The following is a 17,551-nucleotide window of genomic DNA, read 5'->3' as shown; positions in this document are numbered from 1 at the left end:
AGCTCCCCAAGGAATCCAAACCTTGCTTCTGCCTTGGGAAATCATGGAGAGAGAATTCTGTCACTGCCAGAGAAGAGAGAGTGCCCATAGCCTGGAGGGAAGGTAACCTCCTGAAGCTCTCTGTGCTCCAGGCTGAACCCTTCACACAAGGCTGACCCACAGCTTTAGAGCTCAGCATGATGGAAGGTTTATTTAAAAGTCATGGAGAGTATAAAAACTATAGATAATAAAGATATTTCAGCAGTCTACTGAGCCATGCTAGCCATGCCAGACCTGGCTGAGTCCATGGAGTTTACTCCTGCAGCACTGGAGCTTGTTTCACTTTTTTTTTTTTTTTGGCTTTGTCTTTCTTCTTCTCGATCTCCTGGACAACATTCCCCTTGGTTTTCTTTGCAGCTGGAACCTGCTCAGCTTCATCACCTGCAGCACCTTTTCTTTTTCTGTTTTTTCTCTTCTTTTTTTTCTTCTTCTTGTCAGCCACAGCATCTCCTCCATCAGCATTGGGGAGGTCCCCACCCTCCGCCTTTGCCACCCCATTCTCCTTGCCCCCCTTGCTTGGGTGCTTTTTGCTGGCACCAGGCACAAGGCCTTTCTTGTTTTTGAGGGTTTGTGTTCCCAGGGGCTGCTTCTCCTCTTCTCCATCCTCCCCTGCTCCCACCCCGTTCTCCTGGACGCCTTTCTTGCGGTTCTTGCGTTTCTTGCTCTCTGGCAGGAATCCTTTCTTCTTCCTCCTCAGCGGCTCCTCTCCCTGCCTGGCCTTGGGGGCTGATTTCTCCTTCTTGGGCTTCCTGCAGGGAGAATGCCAAACACCAACAGCAGCTCAATTTACAGCCAGGGAACAGGGTGAGCCATGTGACAGTCAGTCCATGAACAGACAGCAGCACCAGGAAGGTGCAGGGAGCACAGAGTGAGGATGAGGATCACCCATGGGGGTGGGTGATGCCTGCCTGTGGCCCTGGCTTTGCTGTCTTCTGCAGCACAGGACAGCAGACATGGCACCAGTCCCCTGTCACACCCTTCCCATCAAGGACAAATCCCAAGCTGCAAGCACACAGAACAACGAGCCCGGTATTATTCCAAACAAGCATTAATGAGGGTCTCAGCCCCACCAACCAAGGAGCTCCATTAAACTCCACCCTGAAGTTGCTGCCTTGCCTTCCTTTGCCTCCCCAGCTCCCTGCAGAGCAGCAGGACAGACAGACAGACAGACACCCGCAGGGCCCCACGCACGTGTGATTGAGCCAGCGCATGACGTTCCAGTAGAGGGAGTCCAGCCGTGGGGAGCTCCCAATGTCCTCCAGCTGCTGCAGGGCCAGCAGCACCTCCTCCACCTCTGCCAGCTCCACACTCAGCTCCTGCAAGGGCAAGAGAGGCAATGGCAGCAATCACCAATCCTGCCTGGCTCCTCCTGGAGCCTGTCTGCACCACTTCAGTCTGGTGGGTCACACCACACCTTCAGGTTTGCCTCAAAACCTGAGTTCCCACCATGAGAGGCAGGAGTCTAACAGAACTGTAGTGGCATAAAAAGAACAGGAGGGTCCTTCAGTCTGCTCTCCTTTCCTGTCCATGGCTGGAGCAGGGAAAAGAAGACACTTGAATGGCTCTGTACCCATCCAGGAGAAAGCAGCAGCGTGTTCAGTCTGGTTTCTGAATATCTGGCACCCCTTCTGTAACCCACTGCATAATCTCAGTCAAACCAGGCAGAAAGGGCTGTCCCAAAGGCTGTTCAGCTCCTACAAGAGCCTTGGAAATAATCTCTCTCCTCCACCCATTTTCCTATTAGGTCTTCACAAAGAAACAGGCTGTGGTCTGAGCTCTGGCCTTATCAGTAGGAAACTGGGCTGCAGCAATTCTGCTGCTTGTGGTGCAGTAAATAAGACACATTAGGAACATATTTTGTCACCTATAGAAAATCCATGCATGCTCAAAAAAGTAATTTTTCATTAGGGAAAACAAAGCCCCAGAACAAACCTTCACCTCTGCTCTTAAAGCTATTAAGTCTGGTTTTGGGAATCATGATCTCTGGAGTTCAGTGGAGAGGAAAGAGCAATTCCCTGGGATAAAACCCACCCTCACTGTACCTCAGGCTGCATTTCTGCTGCTAAGAAAGCTGCTGCCACAAGTGTTTGCTGAACACTGCACAGATTCTGCTCTGGAGATCAGCTCATGAAGACTGTGGATCACTCCTGCAGACAGGAGAGCTCTTCTGCCCTCAGATCCAGCCAGGCATCCCCTCCAGAGGTACTTTTGGCAGGAAGTGAGGTGGGATGCAGCAACCACATGGCAAAATCCAAGTGGGACATTTGGAAAGCCCTCAGAAAACATCCATTTGTCACATACTGGTCACACACTCACCTGCCCTTTCACAGTTTTAAGGAGAAAGTTCAACAGCTCCAAGCTTTTGGCAACTTTCTCCTTCTCAGCCTTCATGATGGGTTTTCCAAGTGTTTTCAAACACTGCAAATTAAATTAGAAGATTGAGAAGAAACAAACATTAGATGGGGAAACAAATCACACTTCTCAGGAGAAAGCAGAAAACAAGGAATGAATGGCAGGATTCACCTGTCAGCAAAGTAATTCTGGAGCACAAACCCCACCAAACTCTGGAAAAGCTCAGGAAGGCACCTGGTGAGAGCTGCTGATACCCAGTTTAATTAGGAAATTGGACAAAGTAAGAGCAAGCAATATTACAGGAGCACAACCTTGCTGCTGTCCACAGCTTCTAGGCTAAAGCACAAGTGGAGATGCTGTCCTGGAGAAGAAGAGGTAAAATAATCCCTGACCCCACCCTGGAAAGTCCAAGAAGCTGCCAACAGACACACCTGATGGACCACAGCTTCTCAGCTTCAGGAGCTGGGATTTACACATAAAGCATTACTGCAAAAATCCAGGAAGATTCTGCCCAGGAAATCCCAGGTGCAAGCCTGCAACAGGGCTTGGCAAGCTTAGGTTCACTGAAGTAACTGAGGGAAAAATCTCCTTTTTGTTCTCTTTATGTGCTGCAGGGTTTCTGAGACACTGAGAGTCTGGCTAGAGGAAAATCATGCCAAAGACAGGTCAAATAAAAGCCAGTTATTTACAAAAAGGCAGAAAATAGCCATAAAGAGGCAGCCCAGTGGCTCAGGGGCACTGATCCTCTGCCTGCAGCTGGTCCTTCATCCCTGCTTACATGGTCCTTTTCCTCCCCACTCCATTTCTGTGTGGGCACACCACAGCAAACCCCACACACATCACACTAATATCAAACAGGATTTGCAGCAGACAGTGGCATCAGTCCCATCACAGCCAATTCCTCCAGAGAAGGCTGCACTTGTGGCCAAGCTCTCCTTTCCTTGGGATTTGGAATTTCACCACAGCCAAGGGCAAAGCCCATCCCATGCTCAGCATCCTCAGCTCCCCAGGCTGAGAAGGGCCTGCCCCAAACCTGTACCCAGCAGTGGGGTGTGATGGTTCTCTCACAGATCCTGTATTCCAACCAGATGGGAACAATTTAAGGACTCAGCAAACTCTTCTCCATCTACATCAGCTTCAAGTTGGTAAATAAAATAAAAAATCCTTGCAGACACTGAGAGATGTAGGAAATTTATTCCCCAAAACAAATTATTTCAGGAATGACACTCACAACAGAAAAAATAATGATGCCCAGCAAGAGTGTAGGGAACATTTTCAGCAGAGAAAGTGGGGAGACAAGGTGACATGTCTGCCAAACCAGCAGCCTTCAAGTAGAATTATTATATCTGTACAGGCTCCCCATTCTGGGAGCATCTTTTCTAAATAATAAAGATACAGTTGTGTCCTGTTCAGGATGGTCCACTCAAGCCCTGTATTAGAAAGCCTGGCTGGAATTCAAGCTGCAATTTCATCTGACTATCAATAACTTGCTAATTACTCCCTCCTGATATGGACAGATGCACTGCAACTCTATTCCAGAGCTGTCATTAGCCTGCAAGGTCACACAATTCCACAGCTCTGAAGTCTACCAGGTAAAAAGAGAGACAAATACAGGGGGTGTGATTGGAAAAAAAATAATCTTTACATGCAGGATGTAACACCCCAGGGGTCAGGCACATTCAGTTTATTAGGCTTACCACTAATATTAAAATAATAATAAACAAAAAAGACTGATTTACATAAACATTTTCTTTAAACATTTTTTCTTTGTAATTTGAAGAACAAAATATTGCCAGGCCAATGCTCCTCATTGTGGTTAGATCACATTTCAGAGAGACTATTAGGCTGAAATCCTTATTTTGCTAAGTTGTGCACAAGTTCACAGTGTGAGAAAATCAGCATGGATTGTCAGCTCCTTGGGACAGGAAGAATCAGGGCAGTGCTGTGAGATGGAGCCAAAGTGAAGTCAACTGTCATTTCATCCTTTCAATATACAAACACTTTAGAATTAAAAAGGTGTTAAAAATAAATTGCATTCTCTCTTCACTGTACATGAGTGATGTGGACAAGTGCATTTAAATCATGCTGGTTTGGCTCTGCCTGTTCTTGCTGCCCTGATGCTTTGAAGGGTTTGAAATAAATCCTACTGAAGTCAACAGAAAAGTTCTGTAGCTCTGAAACAACACCTGAGGGGCTGATTTTCAGCAGTACACAGGTTTTCAGGTGCTGGGGAAACTGGGACATCCATCCAGTGGGGGGTACCCAACCAAATTCATGCAGATATGTGGAAAGAAAAGAGTGGCTGGCCCAGCTGGAGATGGAAAACATCACTGGTCTAGTGACTAAACATCTTTATTTAAAGCTGTGTTTTGCATGGAACTGGAAACACAAGCACACTTCCACCAGTATAAATAGCCAGAAGCAAACTGGTACAATTGAGATGCTCTGCAAACAAAGAGCTCCCTGCTGAAATGGATCATTTTAAAGCAGCTCTCCAAGACCAGGAAGGAGCAAGGAGGTTGAGTGGAGAAGCCAAAGAAGCAGCAGATAATTCATCCCTACAGACTGTACAGTTTTCTCTAGCCCAGAAGGACTGGCTTTAAGGAAGCTGGATTCAGGTAAAGTTTTACTGATCCTCAACATTTGCCTCCTTCCTTTCCCTTCTGCTACCAAGGGTGTAAAACAAATTTGCTACTAAAGCACAAAACCACCAGCAGCAGCTCTGTATGGGGTGGGCAGAGCCAGCCAAGCCTCCCCAAAGACCTGAGCCCAATTCCTGCTCAGCCCAATCTCATTATCTTCATCTCAGCACTCAGAGCACTCCATTAGCATTCCATGAGATGCTGTCTCTGATTAGGCATTGCTCCATTCTCCTCCTCCAGCAGCAGGGAGTGCACAGAATGGAGCAGTTGCTTCCATGGGATTTGTGTTATGTGCATTGTTTGCCTCCATGGGATTTGTGTTATTTGTGTTAGCATGAGACACCAACACAAACATTCCCACTCTGGTTATGTAAAAGAAGCTGACTCTGGGCTGGGAGTGCTGGAAACCCTGAGAAAAGGATCCCAGGGAATGAAACCAAAGCCCCTTCAATGGGAACTGGGCCAGAAGTCAAAAGCAGCTTTCCCAAGAATTTATATAATTTAATCTCAAGTAATTACAAAACTTCCTACATAGGACACCAACCAGTGTCTGCATGCAGTGTTCTGCTCCCTCACTCAGGTCCCTGAAGATGGAATCAGCTCTGCCACCCCAACTGCAGAGGTCAATCATCTTACAGGCCTAGCCTGATTTTATTTGGGGAATGTTCACCATCCAACCATAAAATCAAAGCAAAAGCTATTCTGTAACAGATGGCAAACATGCCTTTAAAAGAGAAGTTGTATTCCAGTCCTCTGCAGCACCCTTGGGAGAGCTGATCAGATCACAAACACTTGCACAAGGCTGGTAAAGATGTGTTTTACATAGCAGGACTGAGGCACAGAGCAGGGCTTTGCTTCCAGCTATGCTGCAGGTCAGTGCTGAGAGTGAAAGGGAAACCCAGCAGAACTTGTCTGACCACTGTTCCTTGATTCTCTGCCATGAGCTGTTCCACAGGTATCCAACTCCCTGGCCTCTGAAAGCACTGCCAGCCCAAGGGTCACACAACCCAATTACACCAGACTAAAAGCAGAGACCTCATGATTTACACCCAACAGCTACCCTGCCTTCACTTGCTGATTTATGTTGCTTTTCTCCCATTTTCTGCTTTTCTTCCTCTGCTGCTTCAGGACAGCCAGTCCCATTTCAGAGGGTAGCTCAGTTCCAGCTCAGCAATAGCTGTGCTGGTTAATCATGTCTGCACATCTGAGCTGTCAGCAGATCTGGGCAGGTCATTTTCCAAAAGGAAAAGCTATGGAGGCAATTTCCACAGCTGGAACTCCCCTCTCACCTCAAGGCAGCACACAACAGAGCTGCTGCCTCACCCTGTGTGGATGCAGCTGCAGAGGTGGCTCTGTCTGTCTGGCTGTGTCAGATTGCTGCTTCCAGAGCCTCTGGTGTTTCTGGAGGAGGGCACTCCTGGATCCAGAGCTCTCTGCTTCTCAGATTCCTACAAGAACTGCACACTGCCAGCATCTTAACCATCAGTGGGGTTTATTACATCCCTCACTCCTGTATCACACATGGACACATCCCAACCACTGCAGGATCCAGCCTTCATTCCATGTCACACTGCACTTCACAGCATTCCCCATCTTCACAAAGTGTGAAACAAGTTGGAGCACAGGAGGTGAATATCTGCAGTAATTCAGTCACACAGGTAGGACAGAGAGCTGGCAGGAAGTTATAACCACACAGCTCAGAGTCCAAAACTCCCCTGAAACCATCACACAGCACAGAATGACAGAATTACAGATTAATGAGGTTGGAAGAGAACTCTAAGATCACTGAGTCCAACCTGTGCCCTAACACCTCACCCAGACTGTAGCACCCAGTGCCATGTCCAGTCTTTTTTTAAAGACACCCAGAGATGGTGATTCCACCACCTCCCTGGGAAGAGCATTCCAGTGCTTTATTATTCTTTTGGTGAGAAATTCACACAGCACAAGGGCTGTATGCACACCCAGCGCCAAAGTCAGCATCCCAGGCAGGGCCCAGCTCCCCTGCAGGGGAGATGCCAATGTGCTGTTCCAGGGAGCCCTGCAATGTTCCTGCAAGGCTGCACCTCTGCCCCTGCCACAGGGACCACTGGGGGACACTCCCAGCCCAGACTCACAGGACACAGCAGAACTCCAAGTGCCACAGAGTGCTCTGCCACCAGAGACAAGCTCAGCTCCCAGCTGGCAGTCTGAATGCCATTTCATGTTTATGTGTGGCAGTTACATTATCTGAAAAAGTCCCTTCTCCCACAGATTTTCTCCTGGGAATCTGAGAAGCCTGAGAGAAAAGGAAAACAATTCTTATCTCATTTGCTTCTCCTGTGTTGTGCTCATGTGGAATGTGTTTGGGGATTGTTTACCCACAGGTGATTGTTCCATTGCATTCTGCTGGGAGTTGTTTTCACTCTTTGGCCAATCAGGGCCAAGCTGTGTCAGGGCTCTGGAGAGAGTCAGGAGTTTCATTATTATCTTTTAGCATTCTGTAAGTATCCTTCCTGTATTCTTTAGTATAGTATTCTTTAAGATATGATAGTATTATAAAATAATAAATTAGCCTTCTGAGAACATGGAGTCAGATACATCATTCCTGACTTTATCAGGACATTCCCAGCAAATTCAATATTTATGCATTCCCAGCATGTCCTTCAGCCTAGTTCACTGCTGGAACAAGCAGCCCTTCCCCTCCATGGGATCAGCCTGACAGATCCATCACTGGGAGCTGCACAATGTCCTGTCACTGTCCCACACAGAATGCTCAGAATCCCCTCACCTGTTACTCTGCTTGTGCTTCTCCTGAGAGGAAAGAGCTGAGCCAGCATCATTCCCCATTCAGTGATGCTGCCACACAAAGCAGGACAGAGCCAGGAATCAACTCTGAGCTTCCCAAACCCAGACAAACAGCCCCAAATACTTCCTCTCATGATAATAATCACTGTACAACAGATCCCAAACCAGAACTCAGGGCTAACCCATGGAAGACAAGAGAGGAGGGAAGAGCAAGCAGGATGTCTCTTCACTCCAGTTTTCATCTTTCCAGAGCCACATCCATTTCCAACCCATGGGCAGCAGGTAACAGGCACACAAAGGCAGAACAGAAGCACTGGCAGCCCCTCCTCCATCCATTTTCTCTCACTAAGTTTCTGAAGACTGAAAGTATCAATGTTCAAACCTTATTTCCTTGCATCTCTAACACAAACAAGTCATGAAGAAATGCTCCCAAAGGGGGGAACCACCAAGTCTCTGCTTGCCCCTGACTGAGAAGAAGGGAAGGCAGGGGACTGAGCAGACCCACATGCTGAAGGGTGTAAATAAAGACATTTTTGGTGATGGAGACAAAAAATCCAGAAGATCATCACAGAAGATGGCAACACTTTCCAAAGTTTAATGATCTTGATTTTTTTTTTTTCAAATGCCACATGAAAATGCAGCAGGGAAAAACCACACAGGACAGCTGAGGGAACAGAGGAAAAGGAAATCTCCACAGAGACATCCAGTATTCTGCAAGCTATCAGTTAAATCAGGACTGGCCTCATTTTACAAGCTAAGAGGCTGAGAAAGGGCAATGAATTAAGAATTTATAAAGATGGACAGATAAAGGTTCAGGCAATCTTCAAGGAAAAAAATTGAAGGATGGCTTTTTTAGAGATTTGATGAAGCCACTTTAATAATTTATCTTACTACAAATTAAGACACTGATAATCAAATGTGATGCCCTTCAGAAATTAAGGGCATGTCCACAGTGGAAGGGCAGATAGTGTACTCCTCTCTCCCCCACACATTCTTAGTAATTCCAGATATTCTTTTAAACCCCTTGCTGAACAACACCATATTAACAAAACCCTGGAATGCTGCACAACAATGATCTTCAGGGAGCACACAGCAACTTCCACATGCTATGGAAAAGAGCTCTGGGGTTATCTGTGCCATCCCTTCCTGTCCTCATCCATGCCTGCCCAGTCCAAGCCTAACCAACACCTGAGGCATCAAATGCATCTCATGGGATGATGTGAATTATCTGAACTATCCAGAACTGGTGACTGGGAGTGCTCTGGTCATGCCCTGAACCCAGGTATTGGATTCTGTCAGTGCAGGGTGCCTTGATCCCATGTGGGTTTCAAACAGCCAAGTGGAACCCTGCCTGCTCTGCCCAGACACTGACAAAACAAGCAAAGGGAAAATCAGCAGTAAAATTTGTCTCTTCTTATGAAATTACTGCAGAAGAAAAAGGAAACCCTCAGGAAATCACTGTGTTCAAGGCAGAGAAAGCAGTTTTAACAACAGTTTTCTGAGGGCTGCTCTGTTTTGAGCTCACAACCATCCAAACATGTATTTTCTGGACTATTCCCACTCCCTTTGACTTTCACATCATAACTGGGAGTTTCAGCATAAGCTGGGAGTTACACAGAACACCTCAGTTCAAGAGGGCAAGCAGGTCCATAGGAAAGGGATGACAAAAAAAAAGGTAATGAAATTATGTATTCAGAATCTGGAACTTCCTGCCCTGAATCTGTCAGTGAGTTACTGAAAAATTGGTACAGGTCACTCCAAAGCCAAGACAGCAATTTTGTAACAAATAAACCAAAACATAAATTTATCTAACAAAGGAAACAAACACCAAAATGTGCCTCCAGTGACAAGTGGGAGAGCTGAAAGATGAAATGGAGAGAAAAGAGTGTGTGGGCCCTAGTAGCAAAGCCAGGGATCCCTCACCAAACTGGGGGAGAGTTTCCTGTATGGAATGGGGAACTGGATCTCAGGCTCTGTGAGTGTTCCACTGTTCCTGAGGGCAGCCTCAGCCAGCAGAGGTGAGCTGGGACAGAGGTGACTGCCCAACACACAGGGATGTTCTGAAGTGATGGTCAGATTGTCCATGCACAAAAAGGGGCTCTGAGATGTCTCAGGAGAGCCAAGTTTGATTCCTGGCTCAGCTCCCAGCCAAGGAGTGTCACCTGTAAAACAGGATGAGCAGCTCTACCAAACCAAATCCATTATGGCTTGGGTTTCTGCAAAATACTTTCTCCATGACATCAACAACTCAGTGCTTTGAACTTCCTTTGTAAAGCACTTTGAGACCAACTGATAAAGAACAAAGCTCTCCAAGAGGAAGATGTTCCTGCCAAATGTTCCAGCATCCCAGGTGAGCTCTGTCACTTACAACATGAACTCTATTTCTTTATACCATGAACACAACTGAGCCATCCAGAGCCCCAGTTAGAACAGACCTGAACAACTGCAGCAAGATTCTGCTTTGTGTAATGTAACTATATAGGATTTGGGAGGCCAAAACTGTGCCAGAGGTGTTTTTCTGTTTCCTCACCTTTGCAGTGCAGGGCTGTGGACAACACTTTCTGCCCAGGTGACCCAGCAGCACCAGCCAAGAGCACCAACAGCAAGCAGGGCTCTCACACAAAGAAATCAACTCCAAAGTACCTGATGGGACACCCAGAGCTGCCTCACTAAGGAGAGGCAAACACGGATCCCTCATGGCTCTGATGTATGTTTTATAAGCATGCTTAAACAATTTGGGAACAAATAAGGTCAAGTTAGCTTATGTAAGCACAAGAGCCACTGCCTTGCAGCAGCCAGAGCTGCTATTTCAGGAATCTGTCTCTTCACTTCATGTTCCTGGCTGTTGATTCTCCCTCATCTGCCTCTTAGCTTTGCCTGCATAATTCAGTGATATCCAAGACTGCACTTGTCTCACACTGCCTGTTCCCAGTTCCAGCTCACATCCCTGCCCGACCCAGCCCAGATTTCCCTGGTGAGGATGCTCCTCACTGAGGATCTCAGCAGGTAGGCAGTGCAACCCCTGAGGCAGGACAGGCTGAGCAGGGAGACACCAGGAGATGATATCCTGTCCTCTGTGCCAGCTGCAGCCTCCCAGCTGCCAGTGTGACCCAGGACACAGAGAGTGGCACAGGGGACAGTGCCCTTGTGAGCAGCAGCACCAGCTGAATTACAAGAGCACATCAGTTAAAGAGCTGCAAACCTCTCCCTGGGTCAAAGAAAGACACAAAATTCACAATTATAATTTTTTTCCTCTTAAAACAGCTATTCGTGAGGGACAGTGGCAGGAGTGGCCAATGACAAACACAGCCATTTCAGCCAGAGGCAGGGCAATAAATATCATCATTTTCCACAGCATCCCACAGCTTCCAGTCCAGGCTCTCCCAGGTAAGCACCCACCTCTGCCAGCACCTACTCACTGACAAACTCACCTCTAACCCCACAGCTGACCTGGAATGGCCCATGGAAACAAGTCTCAGAAGAGAAGGGATGGGACTGAGCTGCAGGAGAGCTCAGAGCTCTGCAAATACTCCAGCCAAGCAGGAGTGTGTGGGAACAGCAGTGCCAGAAAGGGCTGTTCAGTCCAAGCTCTGCCCAAACAAACTCACCCCATAACTTCAACATTGTCCTGGAACTTCTGCCCCACCTGCAGCTTCTCTGTGAGCCAAGCACAGAGCTTCCACCTGGAGATTCAGGGCTAATAAACCCTTCAGCAAGTTATTTCAGTGCTGGAAGAGTCTCTGACAAATACATGCTTCCTACAGATTCTAAATTTGCTCAGTTCCCAGCCTCTGACTTCTACCACAAGAGATTTTTTACCATCTTTAAAAGAGATCAGTGACACTGTGAGTATTGTTTTACTACACCACGGAGCCACTACATGTTTCTACAGCTCTTAACCACAGAAGTGAGCATTTCTGCACCACCAGAAACACACAGCATTTCTTTTGCAGCTTTAGAAAGTCTTTCAGCACAAGTGCCAGCCTTTGGTTATGAATCAAAACTATTTTTATGTGGAATATAAAGTCCCTGACCCTTCTCACCACAGCAATATTGAATGTGCAGCTGGCCCAGCCCCACAGCTGGGTTAAGTGCATGGGGGAAGCAGAGGAAGGGAGACAAAACCCCCACATGTATGACCACCACCAGCAGTCTGTAAAAATGTTATCTCAGGACTTTTTCAGGCCAAAAAGAGAACCAGCAGCTCTATGCCACTGCCACCTAACAGCATGGGAGGCCTCCTGCCCACAGGGTAAACCTTGGACAACCCAAACAAACTGACAGTATTTCTCAGGAATTTCTCTTTAAACACACATGACCACAGAAATGAGAGGCACTGAGGAAACTTTAATAGCAAAGCTCATCATAATCTTGGATGGGTTGCAAGTTGCTAAACTCTCCCTGACAAGAACAACATAAAGGCATTGTAAATGTTTGTGGTTTCCCAGTGAATCACTGAGTTCTGCATGCATTCAGCTGCTAGAGAGAAACATGGAAATGACCAGGCTGGGAGGAGTGGCATGTTTTATGTAGCTGAGAAACAAAATCATACCTAACTCCACCCATTGGATTCCTGATGTAATCTGTACATAAAAAGTGTGTAATGAAACTGAGGATCCAGATTATAAACATCTTTAAATTCCTTGTTTTAAACTTGCTTAGATTTTGTCCCTCCTTGACAGAAACAAACAGATCTAATTGTTCTCTTTCAATACAGCAAATTATAGAACAGCCTAAATTACCATGTAGCCAGCATGTGAGTAAGTAATGAAGGAGGTCATTATTACAGTTACATAGAAACTCCAGGACTGGAATCTCCCATGTCATCAAGTTCAGTTACCACATCACAACATTAATTTGGCTGCTCGGTTCCCCCCACATCAATCCACAAGAATAAAAGTGAATGGCATTTGCCTCTTCAACCTCCTGTCCCACAGATCATCTCCCAGGTAACAGCTGCACCCAAACACTGTCCTCAGGTACAATTTGTACTTTACTCAGGAGCCCTGCAATTTCTGTCACTGGTTCTTCTGCACAAACGATTTCCCAATGTATTTTAAGGTTTCCCTGATGAGCAATATCAGCAAGGCAGTCTGGTCCATAATGGCTGCAGTGCACCAGGAGTCACAAGTCCAGTGCATCTCAGCTCTGCTTTTGTGGCCCTGAAGTTCATTCCAACACAGAATTTACATGACATGTCTTGAAATTAATGTTCACAATACCATTCCATTGTTTTTAATTTTCCTTTTTTTTAACACCTTAAATTGATCTGTATGAGTGCATTCTCTAAAATTTAAGCTCTGTCTGCTTGGTGCAGCCTCATCGAGCTGCACCAGGAACATCACAGTGGTGTTCCAAGAATTCTGGAACCTGGCAGGCAGCACTCAGAGCTGCTGCCATCATGTACAAATTCTCTAAGGCCATTTCAGCTGAGCCCATCCCAGACTGCACTCTGAGCCCAAGCAGCAGACAGATGAGAGCAGCACCCATGAGGTGCCAGCTCATGTTTGTTACCTGTGTCACTTGGCTGATGCTCCTGGTGATCAGTTCCTCCCACTCCTCCTCTGTGATGAAGAGCTTCAGTTCATGAATTAGCAGAACTCTGTGCAGAAGCAAGCAGGCCATGGCCTGAAAGAGAAAGGGGAGAGAAGAACATGAAACTCTCCAGGGAAGGGGTCAGCAATGAAAATCCCTGCTACAGCCAACAGCTGCACACACCATCCAGGGGAGGCCAGCACACAAAGCTGCACATCCTCACCAAACAAGTGTCACACACTGATTTGGGCTGGAAGGGACCCTAAAGATCATCTCTGCTCCTCTGCCAGGGACCAGAACAGGGACAGGGACACTCAGGGTGCTCCAAGCCCCATCCAGCCTGGCCTTGGACACTTCCAGGGATGGGGCAGCCCCAGCTTTCCTGGGCAAACCTGTGCCAGGGCCCCACCACCCTCACAGGGAGGAATTTCTTGCTAATATCCAACCTAAACCTGCCCTCCTTCAGCAAAAGCTCTGTTTGAAACATTGTCCAGCTCATTACAGAGCCACCCCTTAGGAACAGGGTGGTGGGTTATGGTTGAATGCACATATAGAAAGGAGAAGGTTACAGGGGAGTGGAGGGATCATTACAGTTCTAGACTGAGGCACAAATACCCAAAACATGCTTCAGCAGCTGCTCCAAGGGCATCACCCTGAGTCTCCCCAAGTTTTCAGGCAGCACCTTTGAGTGACTGCAGCTTTTCTGTGCCCTGACCAATGCAACAGGCACAAATAACAAAAAATAAAAGCTGGTAGGACAGCAAATGCTTCATTTCAAAGGAACACTAGATGGGAACTGCTGTTCAGAGCAGCACTGGGCCTTGCCTGGAGTCAAACTTGCTCATTAACACAGTAATGAAAAGATTGGCCACTAGAAACCAACAGGAATCTGCAATCTTCTTACATATCCTTTTCTATTCCAGAATATTTTAAGGCTTTCTCAGGTACAAGAGAAAAATGCAGCATTAGTCAAAGGCAAAATAGAGAAATGCCCAAAATACAGTAATGAGGATTAGTATAAATAGCTTAGAAGATTTAAGGGGGAAATTTTTGTAGCAGCACAGAGTTAGTGAGCAAATTCTACCCATACAAAGAAAAAAATGTTGCCTCTAGCTGCCATCACACAGCCCAAAACTGAATGCAGTTACAAATATCAAAAATCAGAAGGATTTACAAGAGCTAATCTCATCCAAAGAAAGCAACAGCTGCTGTTCTTTAACCACATATCACAGAAGACAAATGAGCAAAGTTTCTAAAGCTCCTTACAAAAGACATCATTGAGATTAAGAGTCTGAGACCTCAAGGATAAAAACAACCTGGTGATTCCCAACCTGGCCTCCAGAGCCCCCTTGGGTCAGAGAGAAACAACCTGAAAAACATGGAGCAGGAGGATAAAAACTTCTATTGAATTTTTAGGGAAAACTCCTGTTGGGTTTGTAGAGTTTCAATTTCTAGGGAGCTATTTACTGAATAATTCAGAGTGAGCAAAGAGAAGGAATCCCTGGGATTCCTGGGAGCAGTGTGACCAGCCAGAGTTGTGGGCAGTCAAACAGAACATGTCACAACTCAAGGAGGTCTGTGTTTCCCACACAACACATCCCAGGCTCCTGGGACAGATGGACAGTGGAACACAGGTTGCTCCCTGAAGAATATCAGCACCTGTATCTGTTTCACAACAGATTATGTCACACATCCTTGTAAGCTTACCTCCAGTTTGCACCAGTATGGCCAGTGAAGAGAATTATCAAAGTAAAAAGAGCTTTTATTACACACAGAAATTCTGTTCTTCACTGCAAGGTGAAAATGCAGCAGGGAACCAGCGAGGCCATGTCAGATTTATGCTCATCCAGTGACAGAGAACACCCCAACACCATCTTCAAGGCAGGCAGGCTTACATATTCCTTGTAATTATGGGGAGGCTGTGTCTAACAGAACAAATTATGGCATGTGTCTACCAAATGTTACTGGAAAGTCACTTCAGTGCAATTAAAAAGAGAATGTGACCCCTGGAGTGGATGAAAGACTGTAATTCATTCTGAAAGGCCCAGGCAGGGTCACACACCCCCAGGCACCAGCTCTTCTCTGACAATCACAAACACATCCATACTGCAGGTGGGTGTAGAGCAGAGAGCAGGGCTCTGTGAAGGTGTCCTGGGATATCTCAGCACTGCAGGAGAACTCCAGGGGGCAGCTGGGAGCTGCTCCAGGCAGCAGTGGGCAGCAGCACTGCAAAGCTAATGAGGAAAAGAACTGGGAGGAAACCAAAGCTATGCAAGGGAATGGGAGCTCTGGAGACCTGAACTCATCCAGTGCACTGAGAACAGTCCCTGGATGGGACCTGCTCCTCAGGGAGCACTGAGCCTGAAAAGTATTTCAAAAGGGAAAAAAAAACCCAACCCAAAGCACTGAGCATTCCCTTCTGTGTGACATAAATGAGGAATTCAGAGCAACCAACACCTGAGGATCCTGGCTGCTGCTAGCACTCTTTAGTAATTCTGTCACACTCAGAGCTTTCACACCTCCAGCCTGTGTACTGGATTCCAGTAGAGTGAAAATATGTTTTGAGTTTCACATAATTAAAACACTGCTTTTGCTCCAGTCATCATTATTCTTTTTCCTGATTGTTTTTGAAACCAATGATAATTTAATACTAAGCACGAACAACTTCTCCCATTTGAGACACGAAAAATAAAATATTTACTTCAGATCAGGACAAGGTGGCAGAGAAACAGCTCTGCTGCTGCATTTCATTTTCCTTATCTTCTCAAATACATGAACACAATGCAGCTGAAAGCCAACATGTTGGAGGTGTGACATCCATGCACATGCAGTGAACATTTATCACCCCACACCTGCTTCAGAGGGCTACCCAGAGATACCACAAGCCACTTTCTTGTCCATCTCAACACATCCCACTTTCTGGGAATGCAAACACTCAATGTTTTTCATGAAAATAGCCCAAAAAAGAAAATGAGACTGCTCAGGGGAATTCTGAAGCCATGGAATGAGCATATTCCCACTCCCAGCCAGTTCTGGGAACACATCACTGGAGCACCACCAAACACTGACAGCAATACCAGAATACAGAAAGATCTTTTCCAGAAATGAAGAGTAGTCATAAAATTTACCTATGTTCAGTTCTGTGATGCAGAGGTTTCACTGAATACAATGAAATACATTGTATTCAATGAAACCTCAATATTTTGAAATACAAAACCACACACACAGGAGGAGCCAAGCCACCCCAGCTAGCTCAAATCTTTTGCATCAATACTTTCAACCCTTGTCATTTCTCACAGCTCATCATTTACCCTTAATATACTCATGATGTGTCTTTTACACGTGTTTTACCATCAAATCACAGACCAGCAGCAATTTGAAGTTTGGAAAGTACTTCCACAAAATCCAGAGCTGGAGTTCAAGCACTTGACAGCCCAGTTGTCTCTGTCCCTCCTGCCCTCCCCAGCAGCACTGGTATTTTAGAATGTTTCACAAGCATTTGGCAATTTTGGAGGCTGGCAGAACAATGCTGTCCCCAAGAATGTCAGAGAAGATTCTCTGCATTTTCTCAGTGCCAAATCAAGCCTGCTGTGTTCCTGACAGAGTGTTCTAGGAGAGAGCCAAGCATGACCAACACTTCACAAATGGACAGAAATAGCAGAAGACTCAGGAGTCCCAGCCACCAAACTCCAGTCCAGCTCAGGAAGGGGGATTGTCACCCCCCATATGCACAGTGTCTGAAATGAGAATGTGTGAGAATAGTTACAAGCAGATGACAGCCAGATTAGAGTTTTTTCTAAAGGGATGTATGCTGCAGTGCATCCTGTGCACTAGGAGCCACTCAGCTGACTAATCAAAACATTTTCTCCTTAATGTCAGTTTTTAAAAAGACCACAAAAGAGTAAAAATAATAAAAAAAAAATAATACAAGGGAAGTCTATACAAGCAGGCACAGTAGATACACTTACAGACTCCCACATATTTTATCAAGCATACAACTAAATAAGGCAGAAAGGCTCATTAGCAGTCTATGTGGGAGCAGAGAACAAACAATAACTAAGGGCAGTGCTGACCCTAAGGTTTTCTGTGCCTTTATTCATTTCTCTTATCTACAACAATTACACAAAATACCAGTGCAAAGGGCTGTGATTTCTTTCTGAAACAGACAATGTGCTCTCTGCAATAACCAAAATGTGCTG

The 17,551-nt window shown here is 46.2% G+C and overlaps 1 protein-coding gene across 1 annotated transcript in view; it reads right to left on the bottom strand.

Moving 5' to 3' along the window:
* Positions 1-163: 163 nt before the first annotated feature.
* The window catches only part of MYBBP1A (MYB binding protein 1a), a 51,193-nt gene continuing 33,805 nt past the window's right edge, over positions 164-17,551 (bottom strand). Inside the window, exons 24-27 of the mRNA XM_064729405.1 lie at positions 13,332-13,445; positions 2,356-2,457; positions 1,231-1,355; positions 164-788 (exon numbers count right to left, since the gene is read on the bottom strand). Of these exons, the coding sequence (XP_064585475.1) occupies positions 293-788; positions 1,231-1,355; positions 2,356-2,457; positions 13,332-13,445 (837 nt within the window). The 3' untranslated portion in view covers positions 164-292. The remainder of the gene's footprint in view (positions 789-1,230; positions 1,356-2,355; positions 2,458-13,331; positions 13,446-17,551) is intronic.

Source organism: Zonotrichia leucophrys, chromosome 19 (assembly GCF_028769735.1).
Source record: "Zonotrichia leucophrys gambelii isolate GWCS_2022_RI chromosome 19, RI_Zleu_2.0, whole genome shotgun sequence".
Classification (NCBI taxonomy): Eukaryota; Metazoa; Chordata; class Aves; order Passeriformes; family Passerellidae; genus Zonotrichia; species Zonotrichia leucophrys.
This window is presented reverse-complemented; position numbering and strand designations above follow the sequence as displayed.